At 37.3% G+C, this 20,060-nt stretch overlaps 1 protein-coding gene and 1 non-coding gene across 2 annotated transcripts; one reads left to right on the plus strand and one right to left on the minus strand.

Annotated features, from left to right (window-relative positions):
- The first annotated feature begins 4,058 nt into the window (after nt 1-4,058).
- Nucleotides 4,059-4,130, plus strand: Trnac-gca. The gene has a single exon. It is a non-coding gene; the product is annotated as a tRNA-Cys (tRNA).
- A 9,553-nt stretch (nt 4,131-13,683) lies between these two features.
- Nucleotides 13,684-17,925, minus strand: LOC123257816. Its single transcript, XM_044717799.1, has 3 exons — nt 17,650-17,925; nt 14,892-17,163; nt 13,684-14,777 (listed from the first exon to the last, which is right to left on the minus strand). Exons 1-3 carry the CDS (start codon nt 17,923-17,925, stop codon nt 13,684-13,686), a joined length of 3,642 nt encoding a protein of 1,213 aa, XP_044573734.1.
- Nucleotides 17,926-20,060: the final 2,135 nt, after the last annotated feature.

Raw genomic sequence — 20,060 nt, forward strand, 5'->3', positions numbered from 1 at the left:
CTCAATGTTTCAATGCATAATACACAGAGCAATAATACGGGCTCATAGCTTGGGGAAAAAAGAAATAAATGGAGCAAGTGTTCTAGTAGAAATTTTGTCTGGGCAAGATTTATACGTTGAAGATCTATTGCAGAAACAAAGTGCGAAAGATTCCAATTTGATTTACCACATATCTAACATGAAATACTCTAACGATATAGATGAATACACCACTAATCATAAAGTAAAACTTGATAAAAATAATGATGCTCCTACTACAGTAAATAAAGGTGAGCTACTAAAAGATGAGGAAATTCTACAAAGTTATTGTAAAAATTTAAATGACTATGCAAGAAGCAAAAAAATAGATTATGTTATTGGTCGTGATTATGAATTAAATCGCACTATAGAAATATTATTGAGGCGTAGAAAAAACAACCCTTTATATGTTGGAGATCCAGGTGTTGGCAAAACCACAATAGTTGAGGGTTTGGTACTCAAAATCATTGAAGGCAGTGTTCCGAGTGTGCTCAGGTCCAGTATAATTTATGCTTTGGATTTAGGATCACTCCTTGCAGGGACACGCTACAGAGGTGATTTTGAAGAGAGAATAAAATCCATAATAAAAGCGATTGAGGCAAAACCAGGTGCTATCCTTTTTATTGACGAAATACACACTATCATTGGAGCAGGTTCTACAAGTGGTAGCTTTCTTGATGCCGGTAATCTGCTCAAACCTGCACTTGCAAGAGGTACACTGCGTTGTATAGGTGCAACTACATATAGAGAATACAGCACTAGTTTTGAAAAAGATAAAGCACTAGCGAGAAGGTTTCAAAAAATTAATGTTAAAGAATCTTCTGTTAATGAAACGATAAAGATACTAGATGGTATAAAGCACTACTATGAAGGGTATCATGGAGTATATTATACAAAGAATGCCATTAGGTCTGCGGCTGAACTTTCGCATAAGTATATTACTGGGCGAATATTACCTGATAAAGCGGTTGATGTTATTGATGAGGCAGGGGCATATTGTAAATTGCTAAGAAACAGGGGTAAAATTGTAAATCGTAGAGATATTAAGAATACCATTACTAGAATTACAAATGTGCCTTGCGGATCTGAATCTGATGATTTGCAGAAAGTAAAGTCTTTAAAAGCTAATCTAGAGAAGGTGATTTTTGGCCAAGAGCAGGCAATAGAATCTCTTGTTAATTCTATTAAAATTGCTAAATCTGGGTTGAGAAATTACAATAAGCCTTTAGCAAATTATCTTTTTGCAGGGCCAACCGGTGTTGGTAAAACCGAGCTAGCAAAACAATTAGCAGAAAGCATGGGCATGAATCTTATACGCTTTGATATGTCCGAATATATTGAGTCTCATACGATATCAAGGATGATTGGTTCTCCTCCTGGATATGTAGGTTATGATCAGGGTGGATTACTCACAGAGTCTGTATCTAATAATCAATATAGTGTTGTGCTGCTTGATGAAATTGAAAAGGCTCATAGCGATATCTATAATATATTGCTACAAATTATGGATTATGGTTGCGTTACAGACACTTACGGACGTAAAGTTAACTTTTCCAATATAATCTTAATTATGACAACTAATGCAGGAGCAGCTGAACGCAGCAAAAGTTTTGTTGGCTTTGGGCATAAAAAATTTAACACTGGTGATAGTAAAAAAGCGATAGAACAGGTTTTTAGCCCTGAATTTCGTAATCGTCTTGATGCGATTATTTCTTTTTCTGACTTAAATGCGGATATAATTCTGCATATTGTAGATAAATTTATTCAGGAACTGAAAAAGCAGCTGACGCAAAAAGGCATAAACTGCTTGGTAGAAGATGAAGTGAAATCTTATCTTGCACAAACAGGTTATAGTAAGGAAATGGGAGCACGTCCGATAGAGAGACTTATTGAAAAAGAGATAAAAAGTTACTTAGCGGAAGAAATACTGAATCGTAAATTAATAAAAGGAAAGAAATTAAGAATCTATATGAATAAAGTAGAAAATAAAATTGCTTTTGATATAGTTTGAAATTCTTGTTTTTTTATTACACTGATAGTATACTTATTTTAAGAATAATGAGGCTATAGTGGCAAGTTTAACTAGAAATCAGTATTACAGTAATCGCGATTTACAGAATTTATTTTCAAGACTAGAAATAAAAGCAGAAGAAGTAATAAGCCAGGAGTTTGACGATATACTCAAGTTAGTTGAACGGAGCTTTAGAAAGCTTTCATTAAAGTGCCACCCTGACAAAGAAAAAGATGAAGAGAAGAAAAAGATAGCTACAGAAAAGTTTCAAAAACTTAGTGCAGATAAAAAAGAGCTAGAGAAGCATCTCAACGCTTTAAAAGAAGGAAAAACTCCTAGTCAATATGAAAGGCTATCAAGTGAAGAAGAACGGAGGAGGCAAACAAAAATTTATGGAATATTATCACGTAGAAGCAAAGCTATAAATAGAGCACTTTTATTTTTTATATTAGCAAATGCGGTGTTTACTCCATCGCTGAAAGTTGAGTATTGCTTATCGCAACTTGCTAATAGTGGCACGGTGCAAAGCATCGCTTATCAATTTTATGCATTTAGCATAGGGATTTGGCCGTTGTTATTTATTATATCCTTTTGTGGTATTATTTATGCAGCAAGTAAACAAAAAGGTTCACAAGAGGAAAATCTGGATAGATTAAATCGAAGATACAATCTACTTATTGCTGCTGATAATTATGTGATATGTATCGCAGCAACATTTGCTATATGTGGTCTAGTGTCAGAGGTAGCACAAAATGGCTGGCCTGCTCAATATGGAACAATGCTGATGATTAATTTAGCATTGGATTTATTACTTATTGCTTTACTTAGAACTTTTACAAAGGCATCTGAACTATATAGTGAACATTGCATTCAGCGCTTATATGAAGAAGATGCAGAATTTAGCTATAAAGAAAAATTTGCATGGTATGACTACAAGCTAGTGCTTATGCCACTTGTTCTTCCTATTGTCAAAATGTATTTTAGAGATTTAATCCAAAAAAAGCCACAACAGCACACCACCAATCCTAACGTTACATCTTTAGGTACACCTGCAGGACAAGAACCATAAAAAGATCTTTGCTTCAACTGTGGTTTTTGCTATACTTTAAATGAACTTCATAGCGTTAATGAGTAAAGAAATAAGACAAATCTTAAACCACTACGAAAGTGAAAACCCCGGGGTAAAAGCAAATCTTACTCGTATTCTCATGCATGGAAAGCTTGGCGGCACTGGCAAGTTAGTGATTCTGCCAGTAGATCAAGGATTTGAGCATGGTCCAATTAAAAGTTTTGAAGTTAACCCTGATGCTTATGACCCACATTATCATTTTCAGCTTGCGGTTGATTCGGGAGTAAGTGCATATGCTGCTCCACTTGGTATGATTGAAGCTGGTGCTGCAACTTATGCTGGAATGCTCCCACTTATTTTGAAACTTAATAGTTCCAACTCTTTACATTCGAAGAATCTGACTTCTGATCAGGCAATAACCTCTTCTGTGAAAGATGCGCTGCGTTTGGGCTGCTTAGCTGTCGGATTTACTATATATCCTGGTTCTGCTAAGTGTTTCGATATGATGGAGGAAGCCCGTGGAATCATAGCTGAAGCCAAATCTTATGGGCTTGCAGTAGTGCTATGGTCTTATCCACGCGGTGAAGGAATTTCCAAAGAAGGTGAAACAGCAGTTGATGTTATTGCCTATGCTGCACACATAGCAGCTTTGCTTGGCGCTAATATAATAAAAGTAAAACTTCCAACTAAATATTTGGAAAGGGAGAAAATAGAAACAGAAAATATTGAATCATTATCTAAAAGAATTGAATATGTTAAAAGGTCTTGTTTTGCAGGGAAAAGAATAGTAGTTTTTTCTGGTGGTGAATCGAAGGAAGTAGATAACATATACAATGAAGCGAAAGAAATTAAGCAGGGTGGCGGTAATGGTTCAATCATTGGACGTAACACTTTTCAACGCAAAAGGGAGGAGGCTTTATCTATGCTAAAAGATATAATGGATATCTACACATAAAAAACGGCTGGGTGGCAGAATGGCTTATGCGGAGGACTGCAAATCCTTTTATACCGGTTCAATTCCGGTCCCGGCCTCTTTCATTCTCTATATCTAGTAAAAGTTAACAGTAGCTTTAAGTGTGTAACCTATAGAGAAAGCTTGTCCATAGTAAAATCAATTTCTTTTCAAGTTATGGTTATACTCTTATAGCGTTTCATGGTAAAAAATAAACTAAAAATAAGCAAAGTGTTTTACAAACGTAATTTACTATTTTTACTACCGCCCGAAGTTGCTCACTCTTTGGCAATTATGGCATTAAAGAAAATGCCTTATAAGAATCCTATAGAGCTACCAGAATCTTTGAGTGTGAATTTTTTTGGTAATAAGCTCAGAAGCCCCATAGGTCTGGCTGCAGGTTTTGACAAGAATGCAGAAGTTATAAGGCCTATGCTCTCATTTGGTTTTGGGTTTATTGAAACTGGTACTGTAACTCGTAATCCACAATATGGAAACAAAAAGCCAAGAATTTTTCGGTTAATTAAAGATCAAGGGGTAATTAACAGATTGGGATTTAACAATAAAGGAATAGACTATTTTCTTAAACAAATAGGTGAAACCAAGCTTGATGACTGCATTTTTGGCATCAACATAGGAAAAAACAGTACATCAAAGGACCAAATCAGCGATTATGTTGACTTAATAAAGATAGTATATGGAAAGAGCAATTATATAGTGCTGAACATCTCATCCCCAAACACGCCTAATTTACGCAATCTGCACAATAAGCAAGAATTATCGGAATTGTTGAAATCCGTAACTCTAACCCGAAAATCAATTGATAATTCTAAATCCATACCAATAATATTAAAAATCTCACCAGATGTAGATCAGCAAACGAAAGAAAATATCGCTGAGCTTGCGTTGGAATATAAGATTGACGGATTAACAGTAAGCAACACTACGGTAAGTAGAGATAATCTGCATTCTCACCATAATGAGAGTGGTGGGTTGAGTGGCAAACCGCTGTTTAAACTTTCAACCGAGTTATTGGGCGATATGTACAAATTTACTAAGGGCAAAATATTATTGATAGGGTGCGGAGGAATCTCAAGTGGTGCTGATGCATATAAAAAAATAAAGGCAGGAGCTTCTTTGGTGCAGTTGTACACTGCTCTCATATACCACGGACCTCAAGTTGTAAACAAAATTAATCTAGAACTTGCAGAACTAATAAGGAGAGATGGATTTAGTAACATTAGTGAGGTGGTGGGTTGTATACATTAATTTTGGAAGTTGGTGGTATTATTTTAATAAAATAAAACTAATTCTCTGGTATAAAGGTGGTAGAAAGTGCTTTTCTTTTAAATAATTGGTATGAAGAGTTTGAATGATGCAATATCTAAGATCATTGATTATAAATTTACAAATTATGCAATATTAGAAGAGGCACTAACTCACCCAAGCGTAAATAAAAGGAATAGCAAAAACCAGATTGTAAGCTACGAAAGACTAGAGTTTTTGGGCGATAGTGTTTTGAATATGGTTGTATCTGCCACACTGTTTAAACTATTTCCTGAAGAAAAAGAAGGAGCATTGGCAAAAAGAAAGACGGATTTAGTTTGTGGCAACACCATTGCTAATGTTGCTAAAGAAATAAAATTAGGCAGCTTTATCATCATGAATAATAGTGAACGCTGCAATGGAGGGAGATGTAACTTAAAAAATTTAGAAAACTCGCTTGAAGCACTAATAGGTGCAATTTATATTGATGGCGGGCTTGAAAATGTTGAAAAATTTATTATCCAATATTGGGAAAAGCTAGCTAAAGGCATGCTTGACCCCCCTCAAGATCCTAAAACCTCACTGCAAGAGTGGACTCAGAAAAACAAATTGCCTTTACCAGAGTATGAGCTTGTAAAACAAACTGGACCAGCGCACAATCCTGAATTTACTATATCAGTTTGCATAGAAGATTATGGTAAAGTTTCTGCATGCGCTTCTAGTAAAAAGATTGCTGAACAAAAAGCTGCTGAGTTGATGCTAGAAAAAATTGGAAAAGACGCTTCAGTTTAGGCAAAATAGGCATTAATGTAAATTTTAAGGAAGCTAATAGCGTTTACATATCTTAGTTTCAAGTTTAAAACATAAAAAACGCCAATATTTTAAAGCGGATAATAACCCCAGGGCTTCTTTTGCCTTTTTTTTCATTTGGTAAATTTCTTAATATTTACAGCTAAACAACAACCGTCATCCCTAAGTATCCCGCTGCTTGTTAGCTGATGAGATACCGCGGCGGTATGACGGTTCGCGGCAGGATGACGATAAGCTCGTCATCCCACTACTTGTTAGCGGCTAAGAGATACCGCGGCGGTATAGCTATAGGATGACAAAAAAAGGGCACTGTGACGCACAATTATCAGTTAATGCGGCATTATAAAAAACGCCAAACTTTTTTCTGCTTTTATGCAAGAAGTCTAGTCCATATATTCCTCCCACTTCTCCGCGACTTTCCTTACTATTTCCTCACTCATCTCAATTTTCTTTCCCCACTCTCGTTTGGTTTCAGGCGGGATTTTATTTGTCGCATCAAATCCCATCTTACCTCCAAGTCCACTTTCAGGGGAAGCAAAGTCTAAATAATCAATAGGTGCATTTTCTATCATGATTGTATCACGCACAGGGTCCATCCTTGTTGACATTGCCCACATCACTTCCTTCCAATCACGTATATTTATATCATCATCAACAACGATAATAAACTTCGTGTATAAAAATTGCTTTAGAAAGGAAAGTATGCCCATAACAATTCTTTTTGCCTGCCCTGGATAGGATTTTTTTATCGACACTACCGCTATTCTATATGAGCAACCTTCCGGTGGCAGATAAAAGTCCACTATCTCTGGAAATTGATTGATAAGAATGGGCACAAAAATTTCATTGAGTGCTTCACCAAGAATCGATGGTTCATCAGGTGGCTTGCCAGTGAAAGTGCTAAGATATATCGGGTTTTTACGCATAGTAATTGCAGTAATATTAAATTCAGGAAATTGCTCAACAGAATTATAGTAGCCGGTGTGATCTCCGTATGGCCCTTCGTCTTGATATCTATCCAAACTCACATAGCCTTCCAGAACGATTTCCGCGTGAGCTGGTACTTGAAGTGGAATAGTCTTACAATTTACCAGCTCAAGCGGCTTCTTTCGCAGCAGTCCAGCAAATTGGTATTCTGACAATGTTTCTGGCACTGGAGTTACTGCAGCAATAATCGTTGCAGGATCACTACCGATCACAGCAGCAGCAGGAAATTTCATATTTTGTTCCTTCTCTTTCCATCGTTTATGGTGACCATAAGTTTAACTAAACGGTTCTCATTATTGTGCGCACCATCCAAAAATAATTGCCAATCTTTTGGTAATAAAGAAATTAAATTGCCCTCTTTTATACGCTCCAGTCGTGCAGGCCAATAAGTGCACTGTAAACCTGAAGTGATATCCTCTTCTCCAATGTCAAATCCATATTTTCCACTCAAAATGCTACATGCTGCAATGGCGTTTCCTGCATTGATTATTTGGTGATCACCCTTTAAAGACGGCAAAGAAAATTCTATTGATTGAATAGCTGATTGAAAGACCATCCTGTTATCTTGTTTTTCGCAATTCCATTCAAAACCTCCTCTATATAAGGGAGATTTCTTATTTATTGCGTGGTATTCTAGCGTGTTCATTATAGATTTTTCTTGTGGTGCTATCACGCAAGGAACATTAGGTTTCATTATTCCAGCCTTTTCACCTGCTATAATTTCTATAGTAGGGCCAAGATATTCCGTATGATCAAGTGCAATGGAAGTAATTATTGTTAAAATCGGACTATCTATAACATTTGTTGTATCAAGTCTTCCACCCATACCCACTTCAATTAAAGTTATATCGGCTTTATGACGAGAAAAAGCTAAAAAAGCTGCAATAGTTGCAGCTTCAAACAGAGTGATAGCTTGTTCTGCAATTACGGCACGGCATTCTTCTAACAAGCTATATAATTCATTATCGTCGATATAACTGCCTGCAATAACTATTCTTTCATTAAAATTCACCAAATGTGGAGAAGTGTATGCGTGTACCTTATACCCTGCTGCTTGCATTATATATCTTATAAATGCTAGTGTTGAGCCTTTCCCATTAGTTCCAGCTATATGAATTACGGGAGGCACTTTTTTCTCGGGATTATCTAGTTTACTAAGAAAGCTTTTTATGCGATCAAGAGAAAAATCATTCGGCCTGCTACCAAGTGGCTTAGGCCAATGAGGCATATATATCATAGATTATTGTTACATTTTAATTCACCTATCACACTTGCTATGCCATGCGTGTCAATCTTCTCACTAAATTGAGAACGTTGATTAATAGCAATACTTATTCCACTCATTACAACATCACTTATCAAGAAAGAACTGTGATTTTTAGTAACTTTAAAATCAATATTTGTAAATTCTTCATCACCGTAAGAGAACCTTGTGCCAATTAAGCAAGTTTCATCGTCAACTGCTTTTGTACTCATTATGATCATTTCACTATTACTCATGTATTTAGATAAAATTTTAACGCACAAACGTGTAAGATACACTTCATACTCTCTTAAGAAATCTTCCCTTTCCTTCTGGGTAGTCAAAACCCCATATTTTCCCATGACAAATCGAGATATTTCTTTGAGGTTAACATTATTCTGAATGACCTCCTGAAGCTTTTCGTGTACATGCCCTAGGTTTTTTCTATTTCCTTTTGTAGATATGCTGTCTACTTGTTGTTTCATAGTATGCACAAAAATTTTGTGATCTGTACAATTAGTGTAAGCACTTGAAGACATTACAATAAAAACAATAATAGTTAAAACTTTAGTAATATTCATAAGATATACTTAAAATGCAAAGTTTAATAAAGATTAAATAACAATCGCTGACTTTAATATACCTATAGACATGCTCTGTGTAAATCATCTATAATTCAAGTAGGGGTCTGTGCTATGCGTTATGAGTTAAGTTAAATTTCCCGAGCGATAATTTCTAGAGAAGGGAATTGCCTCTGCTGGTTTCGTTGAAACTAATATGCGATGCCCACCTTAACTTCAGGTCTCAGGAATCTACTAAGGCTGACGGTAGATACGGATCCTTTTTTGATTGGTACTAAATTTATGCTTCATCAATACAGAGAACAAGGTACCTTCCTATGTTCGCCTAATGAAGTATTCCAAATTGTAATTGATGTTGAAAGGTATCCTGATTTTGTTCCTTGGTGCAAAGCCGTTTATATAAAAGAAAAAATTGACAATCAAATGGTTGTGGACCTTCTAGCAGCTTTTCATGGAATTAAAGGAAGATATACATCAGAGGTAACCTTTCTTTCTCCAAGTAGAACAAATGAAGGTTGGATAAAAGCTGTATCATCAAATGGAATATTTAAACATCTATGCAATAAATGGCAATTCATTCCCATAGATGAAAATAAAACTATGGTAAAGTTTTATATAGAGTTTAAGTTTAAGTCCAACTCATTTTCAACCCTATTAAACTCAGTATATAAATATACACAAAGTAAAATAATTGCTGCATTTAAAGACAGGGCTGAAAGCCTTGCTAAACAAAAGTTACCTTGACATTATTTATATAAATATATAATTTTTTTAGTAAGTTAAGTATTTATATCGTAATGATTTTTAGACTATTGCTTTTATCAATTTTTATAAGTGTTAATTCTTATGCAGTTGTTAACCAACATATTCAAAAAGAAACTAATGAAATAACATCAAAGGAGTTACTATCACTATTACCCGATGATAAATTATTAGGAAATCCAAAAGCACCAATTCTAATGATAGAATATGCTTCATTAACTTGCTATCACTGCTCTCTTTTTCATAAGAATGTTTTTCCTAAAATAAAAGAGAAATATATAGACACAGGTAAGATGTTATATATATTTCGTCATTTTCCTTTGGATTACAGAGGGCTAAAGGCTGCAATGCTAAGTCATTGCTACGAAAAACAAGAAGACTACTTTAATTTTAACAAAGCTGTTTTTAACTCAATAGATTCGTGGAATTACTACAATTTAAGTGATTTGACTTTACTACAAAGAATTGCTGCACTAAGCAACTTAAAGCAAGATGCATTTAACCAATGCATTAATGATAAGAAAATTATGGATAAAATCATAAATGATAAATCACTGGCAATTAATAAACTTGGTATCACAGCTACCCCAATATTTTTCATCAAGCTTAACGATGGTAAGTCATATATAGAGCATAATAAAGTTAAACATGAAGGGTATAAAGAGCTGAAATACCTCACTGATGTAATAGATAAATTATATGGAAAAGCTATAGTGAAGTAATACCACTGTAGCTTACCATATAAAAGACTCTATGCTGAGTCATTGTTTTTTACGACTGTTTGTTGTTTTTTACGCTCAAATTCTCTTTTTTTACTGTGCCAAGCGTAGTAATACATAGCAATTTTATTCTCTATTAATACTATTGTTCCATCATAAAACTGAACCATATCCATAACTTTTCTCTGAGCTTCATCAAAACGTTCTTTATACTTTTCACGATAAGCTGGATTATTTAATAACATAACCCCTTCATTCTTGTTAGATTTTTTGTTTAACGTTTCAACTTCGCTAGCAATAGTATAAGACATATAACCCCCTCTAATTGATTATAAAAATTATATTTTAATAAAGAGAAATGCGCATAAACAATCTCTTTAATTCCAGCACAATAATCGACTGCTTATTATACTAGTTAACTATAGTACAATATATAATAATCCTTGTCACTTAAAATTTTATACTATGAAATAATAACTTAAAATAAATATTTTTATTATTTCAAACTATATTATTATATTTATAAATTGTGTATGAATTAAGCCTCCCTAATTTATAATATATGCGTAATAATTTTAGTATAAAATTGTCATACATAAGAAATCTATTTGCAAAAGAATATAAAACAATAGAAGAATATTGTATTCTTGAAAAAAAGCAACATATTCAGATTAGCCCTGAAGAAGGAAAGCTATTAAGTTTATTTATAAAAATCCATAAAATCAAAAGTATTGTTGAGATTGGCACGTTATACGGTTATTCGTCGATTTGCATGGCAAAAGCTCTACTGGAAGATGGTCACATATATACAATAGAAAATAACCCTCAATACTCAAGAATAGCAAAAAAAAATTTTAGTGCTTTTAATCTGAGTGATAAAATTACTCTAATAGAAGGCAATGCATTGGAAAAACTTAATGAATTATCAGCAAAAGCACCATTTGACATGATATTTATCGATGCTGATAAAGGTGGTTATCCTAAATATTTAGATTGGGCAGAGTCATACATTAAACAAGATGGGCTAATCGTTGCAGATAACACTCTATTGTTTAACACAGTATTTTTAGAATCGCCTCCAAAAGAAGTATCAGAAAAATCATGGCATGCTATGAGGGAGTTTAATAATAGATTATCAGATGAAAAAAAATATTTCTCTATATTGATTCCAACTGATGAAGGAATGACTGTAGCTTTAAAGCTAACATAAGTTAAAAATCAAGGTCAGCGTAATGTTTAGGAGGGATTAAACCGGAAACTCTCTCTAATAATATCTCACGAAAACAAGGCTTTGATTTAACAATGGAGTACCATTCTTTTAAAATTTTACTTTTTTCCCATGGAAAACTACTTACATAATCCATTACGGAAATATGCGATGCTAAAGTAATATCAGCTAAAGTGAACTTATCAGTTGCAAGCCAAACGTTCTTGTTAATTAAGTGTTCGATGTATTCCATATGGCAAGGCAGGTTATGCTGAGCTGCATGAAGAAATCTAGAGTCAGGGCTGCGGTTAGTAATTACTTTTTCATTCATAATATACTTAGTAACTTCATTGTAAAATTTGTTATCGAACCAATTGATTAGAGCGCGTATTTTAGACTTAATAATAGTGGATGAACCAAATAATTTGACATTGCTATTGTAAGTCTCTTCTATATATTCACAAATGGCATTACTATCCGCTATTACAAAGTTATTATCTATTAATACTGGTACTTGCCCGGTTGGATTGATCTCCATAAATTCATTCCGCTTTTCCCATGGATTTTCATACACTAAATCGCAGCCCAACTTTTTTTCTTTGAGAAGAGCTCTAACTTTTCGTGAAAATGGACAAAGAGGAAAATGATATAAAATCATAATGTTCCTCTTTTATTATCCCAATATCCTTTTTTTGTTACCCTATGGCTTGACCTACAACTGTACGAACTTTCTTTGTAGTCCACAGAAGTTTGCGTAGCAGGTGGTGTCATGCAAGTAGCTGACACTGGAATCCAGCTCTTATTATACAACAGCCTGATGTATTCATTTAAAATTAAGTTTTCTGGATCCAAGTAGTCAAGCACTGGGATGACAGAAGAAGAGTATTTTGGGTAACAGTTGTTTACTCCAAAGTAATGTTGCAAGAGATCTAACATATAAATTATTAAGGTTAATATAGGATATACCTTGCTAAATAAAAAAAAAAGTATAATATTTTATAAGGTATGCAGGCAAAAACTCTGTAATTTGGTCAGATCAGAAATGAAGCAGCCATATCAGAACCTTTTTGGGTTGCATACCTATTTCATTATTTGTTTTATCCGAGGCTATGAATATAGCATTAAAACATCGTCCTAGTAGCTTCAAAGATCTAGTAGGTCAAGATATATTAGTGCGTGTATTAGAAAATGCTTTTATTTTAAACAAAATCCCACAATCTATACTGCTCTCTGGTAGTAGTGGAGTTGGTAAAACCACCACTGCAAGGATAATAGCTTTATGTTTGAATTGTTCCCTGGGGCCAATTTTTGAACCTTGCGGATCATGTGAAAATTGTCTAGCAATAAAAAATTCAAGCCATCCAGATGTAATTGAAATCGATGCAGCAAGTCACACTAGCATTGACGATATTAAAGTAATCCTGGGAGATATTTGCTATTCACCTATAAGCTCTAAATTCAAAGTCTACATTATAGATGAAGTACACATGCTATCTAGCAGTGCATTTAACGCATTACTTAAAACCCTAGAAGAGCCACCATCTAGTGTAAAGTTCATTTTAGCAACTACGGAAATAAAAAAGATACCAATAACTATTATTGCACGTTGTCAAAGATTTGATTTACACAACATTCCTGTAGCTAAAATAGTGGAACGTTTAAATGATGTTGCACAAAAAGAGAGTTATTCCTGATCCCCAACCGGCAAGACGAATGAGCAGTGGACTGTAGAGTAATATGTTCTTGTCAGTTTCGCTGTCTAATTGGTACTAAGAAAATTTACATTTGTGGAACTTAACGATAGGTGTGTGTGTGTGCATACAAATTGTGGATTCTAAAGCTAGTAGGTATAGAAAATATAAAGATGACAATATGGGATAACTTATAAACTATGTATCGATAGTCCATTCCTAAACATCCCGGGCCACCCTGAAACACGGTTTCTGAACTGAGTAGTTTCGCAATTTTCGTTATTGGCCGGGTTTTGAGCCGGATGATCCGGACTGCTCGAACCTTATTGTCCTTTCCTTGGAAAGTGTCGATCACCTTCGCTAGATGTCATAATGCTGGTGGTGTGTTGGACTCCTTGACGAGCGCAACGCTGCCGATCGAAATGTTAGGGGTTGTCGTGGTCCACTTAGGACGCTGCTGATGCTTCGCCTCTGCTGACAACTGCGAATGTTGGATTCGTCCACCTACTCTTAGCAGGTTGTCCTTGTCGATGATTGGTGAGATCTTGACCAATTGAGATTGGTTCCCTAGAGCCTTGTTTGCGCGTAGTAACTGGATCTCCTGTTGAAAACCAGCTTGAGCGTGTTGCAGCCACCGAATCCTTGCTGCCTTGATCTCATCGAACGTTAGAGAGTTTGATGTTTGTTTCGAAGATGGGTGCTTCATGCGATGAATGAAGCGCAAAACGTAAGCAAGTGTGTGTATAAGCTTCAGCCAAGATGAGTTGCGATTGAGAAGCTTATCCCATGGGTTGTCCGTCGTGACTTTCGTCTGCGCAGCTAGGCAGGTAGTTTTGACTTCGTCTTGTATGCGTTTGTCTGAAAGAGAAGTACAGTTATGAGTATTGTTCAACCTTTCCAAGAATTGTTCCTGGTCCCTCAGCCATGAAGGACCCTTCCACCATAATTGGAAGTCAATGAGCTCGGATACTCCCAAGCCACGGGATGCGCAATCCGCTGGGTTCGATTTTGAGTCTACATGCCGCCATGCATGCTTCGGGATGGTTTCGAGGATTTCTGAAGTGCGGTTCCCAACAAACGTCTTGAGTTGGGCTGGTAAATACGATAACCATGACAGGACTATCGTCGAATCACTCCATGCGTAGATCGTTACGTCGTTGTTCATTAGTCCAGCTTTTATGGATTGCAGAAGTTGACTCAATAGAAGTGCGCCACATAGTTCCAGGCGCGGCAAAGACTGCTGCTTCAAAGGTGCCACTCTGGTTTTTGCAGCAAGTATGGCGACCGAAATGGTTCCATCGTCGTTAACCACTCGGCTGTATACCACCGCTGAGTACGCCTTGGTGGATGCATCTGAAAATCCGTGCAATTCGATTCTCTGTTTGTCGCTTTTAACTAAGCGCGGTATCTGGAGCTTGTGAAGGTTGTCCAGATCAGCTCGCCATTTGAGCCAGTTGTTTGCTAGTTTGCTCGGTAGTTCGTCGTCCCAATTCAAATTCAACAGCCAGAGTTTTTGAAATAGTATTTTGAATTGAACTACGATTGGTGCTAATAGACCGAGAGGGTCGAATATACGTGAGACATCCGACAACACTTGCCTCTTGGTGCAGCGAGGGTCTTTCGATAGGTTTACATTGTACGCCAATGTGTCCTCTCCAGGGTGCCAATGCAGCCCTAGCACTTTGACTGGTGATTGTGAGGAATCCGTGTTATCCTCCGATTTGATGCGTTTGGTATTCGATACCCATTTCCCGAGCTCTAGGTTAGCACAGGACATCAGTTGGACCAGTTCGTCCCTGTTGCGTAGCAGCTCATCCTCACTATTTGCTCCAGTGAGAACGTCGTCGACATAGAAGTCCTCCAACACGATTTTTGCTGCGTTCGGAAACTCGTGCTTATGGTCAGCAGCTAGTTGCTCTAGCACTCTGACTGCTAGAAATGGTGCGCATGATGTTCCATACGTCACCGTGCATAGTTGGAAGTGATTGATAGGATCTGACGGATCCTCTCTCCATACGATTCTTTGATAGTCTCTATGTTTTTCGCTCACCCATATTTGACGGAACATCTTGACTATGTCCGCTGAAAAGACGTATTTGTACATACGGAATCGCAAGCACACAGCAAATAGGTCTCGCTGAATACTCGGTCCGATCGAGAGCGTGTCGTTTAACGCCATGCCTTTGGCGTCTTGATGTGATCCGTCGAAAACCACTCGAACTTTCCGACCCAATACGGGATGATGTGGCAAGTAGAAATTCCTACCCTTGGGAATTTCGGTCGGTGAGATTTCTCGCATATGTCCTAGCTCCTGGTATTCCCTCATGAACTTTACGTAGTCGTTACGTAATTGTTGATTCTGTGCTAAACGTCGTTCAACTGATTTGAACCTCTGCAGCGCTCCTTGAAGTGTATCTGCGAATTGTGTTTCGGATACTTTAAACGGAAGTTCCACTATGTACTTGCCTTGTTCGTCTCGAGTGTGTGTTGCAAGAAAGTGTTTCTCCACCTCCTCGTCTTCAGGTTGAACTTCTGCCTTGCGTTGTATGCTCTCCAGCTCCCAGAACCTTCTGAGATAAGCATCGATGTCTATTGTCGTTGTGAGTGCCGTAGCGCTGCATGCGCGTGATGAAAGCAGTGATGTAATTACCCATCCGAAAATTGATGATATAGCAATGAGCTTTCCTTTGTCGTCGTAGATTTTTCTTCCAGTTATAACACTCCAAACGTGTTCGCTGCCCAAAAGAATGTCAATTGGGGCATTCGTGCTAAATTGCGAATCTGCCAATTGCAGATCGTTGAAAACTCGAAGTACAGACGCGTCGATGGTCTGCCTTTCCAATGATGACGTAATCTTTCCAAGCACGTGAGCCTGGACTACCAGCTGATCTTGCGAAATACGGGATTGGATGCTTATAGTGCTGCATCCCCTTGTAGTGTCTGCTTTGGTTGATGAAATTCCCGTAACCAGTATGCGTGATGGCGTACGAGCCAAACCAAGTGTTTGTATACAGCGCTCAGATATGTACGACAGTTCTGAACCCGTGTCCAATAGGAGTCGGCATGCAACCAAATCTCCCTTTGCGTTGCGAACGTTGACCATGGCCGTCGGCAAGGTGCTCCTGTTCCATCCAGTTGATTGTTGTGAATTTGCAGTGCCTTGTGCACATACCATAGCTGCAGAACCTTCTGCTTTTGCGATGTGACTCGTAGTCACCGTTGAGATGTGTGCGCTAGGATCCTCCTGATCCTCACCAGTTTGAGAGATTGTTCCAATAGCCTGTTGCGTGCGTTGCAGGTGCAACAGTGAGTGATGCTGACCTTTACATTGTCTGCACTTGAACGTAGATTTGCATTTTCTGACCCCATGACCAGAATTCAGACAATTGTAACATAGAGCGTTTTCCTTGGCAAACGAAAACCTCTGTCCTGCTGACATGTCCAAGAATTGTTGGCATCCATACAGACGATGCTCTGTAGAATGACATTTGCTGCACTTGTTTCCTTCAAGTACAACCAGCGAATGTGTGACCTTCCTTGTCTTGTCACCGATTGAGGCTGTAGTCTTCCCTCCGATTGTTTCACGCTTGCTGAGCTCTAGTTCCTCGCAACGTGCATCCAAAAATTTGAAGAATTCCTCCAGTGTGGGTGAGTCTGTCTCCACACTGCGCTCGATCCACCTGCGTCGAGTATCTGCATCCAGCTTCTCCAGCGTCAAGTAGATGATCCAACAATCTCGTCCTGTTTCCTCTATGGCATCCAAACCACGCACTATTTCATTGGCGCCGTCTGACACCTTCCGTAATGTTGCTGTATCCGACCTTGTTGTTGTTGGCAGCTTCATAAACTGCTCCAATAGTGAATTCACGATATGCCGTGGACGATTATATCTTTCATTAAGTCGCTCCCACGCAGTGTTGTAAGCTGAATCCGTAATAGCCAAATGTCGTACCAGATTTGCAGCTTCGTCGATCAGAAGAGATTTCAAATGATGAAATTTGTGCGTATTTGTCAAATTCGCCTTGTTGTGAATTGTGCTCTCATATATGTCTTTGAAAGCTGGCCACTCTGAATAATTGCCAGCGAACCGTTTAATTTGAATTTTAGGCAATTCGCTTTGAGCTGATGCCCCTACCATTTGAGCACTACCTGAATTCGCCGCGTAGGCGTCTCCTCCTTCAGGTCTCGACATGTTTGCAGTGGCTCGATTTGCCGCCAACTGCTCGAAGAGTTGTTGTTGTTGTTGTAGCAAACTTATTATTGCGTCGTTGTTTTGCAGCACGCCGCTGCCGTTTTCACTGTTCCCAATTGATGGACTAGGTCTTGTACCTACCATCGCCGAAAGTAATGCATGCGCCCTTAGATATTTTTCCTCGTAGAATATGTTGTCATGCTCCGGATCCACATAGCCATCTACTTCGTCGAGCATAGCTATTTCATCACCAAATCTATTGAAGTCTTTCCATGTTGTGTTGAGATGCTCCAGCCGCGAAGACACCTCTGCCCGTGTGGCGTTCGAATGTTGCGCGTCCTCAGCCCAAGCCAAGCTCCGTGTGATATTGGCCTTGAGTCTGGCGCGCCCTTTTGTCAATGCTTTTAATTGCTCCATGCCGAGAAACAATTACAAATGAGAACCAATGCACAGAAAACTACAAAACAAATCCGGATGCGAAGGACCAAACAATGATCCCCAACCGGCAAGACGAATGAGCAGTGGACTGTAGAGTAATATGTTCTTGTCAGTTTCGCTGTCTAATTGGTACTAAGAAAATTTACATTTGTGGAACTTATCGATAGGTGTGTGTGTGTGCATACAAATTGTGGATTCTAAAGCTAGTAGGTATAGAAAATATAAAGATGACAATATGGGATAACTTATAAACTATGTATCGATAGTCCATTCCTAAACAATTCCATTGAAAAGGGAGCATTAGAATTAATTGCACGACACTCTGGAAATTCAATGCGTAACGCCTTGTTTTTGATGAATCAAGCAGTGCTATATAGCAAAGATGGTGCAATATCCACTAAAAATGTGACAGACATACTTGGCCTAGTGGATAAAGATATTATATTCGATCTATTAGGGGCAATATTAGAAGGTGATTTACAGAAAGCTCTATCAGTGTTTGACAAGGCGGTAAAAACAGCAAACCCACTTAGTATTTTTGAAGGTCTATTGCAAACAATTCAGTTAGTATGCCGTTTTTTGATTACAAAAGAGATTGATAATGCAGTTACAGAGCATGAAAAGAATAGGATAAAAGATTTAAGTATAAAGAGATCTTTAATATTTTTTTCGAGATTGTGGAAGATGTTGCTTAAAGGTATTCAAGATATAAAAACTTCAACATGCAACGATGTTGCTGCTGAAATGATGTTAATTAGCCTCTGTTATCTTTCTGATCTGCCTTCTCCGGAACAGGTGATCAAAAAAGTTCTTTCGCAGAATGTAGAGCAAGGAAATAGACAGGGCAGACCTGTTGCACCTTCCCCCTCTGTCATCCAAGTAGCTGACTACTCGGATCCAAAAAAATATGTGGAAAGTAAACAACAACCCCACTCTGTCATCCCAGTGCGTGACACTGGGATCCATGTGGAAAATAAACAACAAAATTACGATTTTGATAAGATTTTGCAACTATTAAGGCGAAGTAACCAAATTTATCTTTACAAACAACTGTGTAATAATCTACAATTAATAGATTGTAAACCTGGATATTTAAAATTAAAAGCTGTATCTAAGTTGGATAGTAATTTTTGCAATGATTTAAAAAATTACTTAAACCAGGTGACTCAGCAAGAGTGGGTTATTGCAGTTGATACAGGTTATATAAACAGGGAAGTGAGTAATTTAAATTATGCACCTGCAGTTAAGGATATCCTTGACACGTTTAAAGGTGCAAAAGTAGTTAATATAGAAAATAAGGAGTAAGTTGTGGATTTTAGTCAAATAATGAAACAAGCGCAAGAGATGCAAAAAAAGCTTGCAGAAGCTCAAGAAAAATATGTTGGAAAAGAGTTTCAAGGTATTTCTGGTGGTGGCAAAGTTTCTGTATTAGTGGAAGTCATAAAAATAGGTAGCTATAAAGCTAAAAAGGTGAACATAGACTTAGAACTTATGAGAAATGAGGAAAAAGATATAGTAGAGGATTTAGTAACAGCAGCGTTTAATGATGCCGTTAAAAAAGCAGAAGAAGATATGGCGAATGCAACTTCTGATCTTGCAGGTATGATGGGTTTACCATCTGGGTTTAAACTTCCTTTTTGAATTTACTACTGAAGTTTCTTTTAGTGTAAGTATTTTTTTTCTAATATTCCCAACGCTAGTACTTCTTCATATAATGTACCTATACTAGCATAGCCCTACGTCATACCGTGATTCATTCCACAACTGTACAAACATTGCAATATGGCACATAGTAAACGATGTCATTCCAGTCTGGAATCCAGCCTTGCCGTAATCTCATCAAGAACATTGTGTTTTAACATAAAACGGCTACTTTTATGCTTACCAACTTAATAAAATTCCTGGATCCCAGACTGGGATGACAAGAAGATGGTACTTGGATAAGAGGCATTGCCCTCCTGGTAGGCCCAAATTGCAATGTTCGTACAGTTGTGGATTTCTCATCCGCTAACAAGCAGCGAGATGACGAGGTCTTTCGATAGTAAATCTTACCTGTGTTAGCTATACCAAAAAATCAAAAGTCGTATTTATTCATTAATAAAATCTTTGTCTTC

Source organism: Drosophila ananassae, assembly GCF_017639315.1.
Source record: "Drosophila ananassae strain 14024-0371.13 chromosome 4 unlocalized genomic scaffold, ASM1763931v2 tig00000066, whole genome shotgun sequence".
Classification (NCBI taxonomy): domain Eukaryota; kingdom Metazoa; phylum Arthropoda; class Insecta; order Diptera; family Drosophilidae; genus Drosophila; species Drosophila ananassae.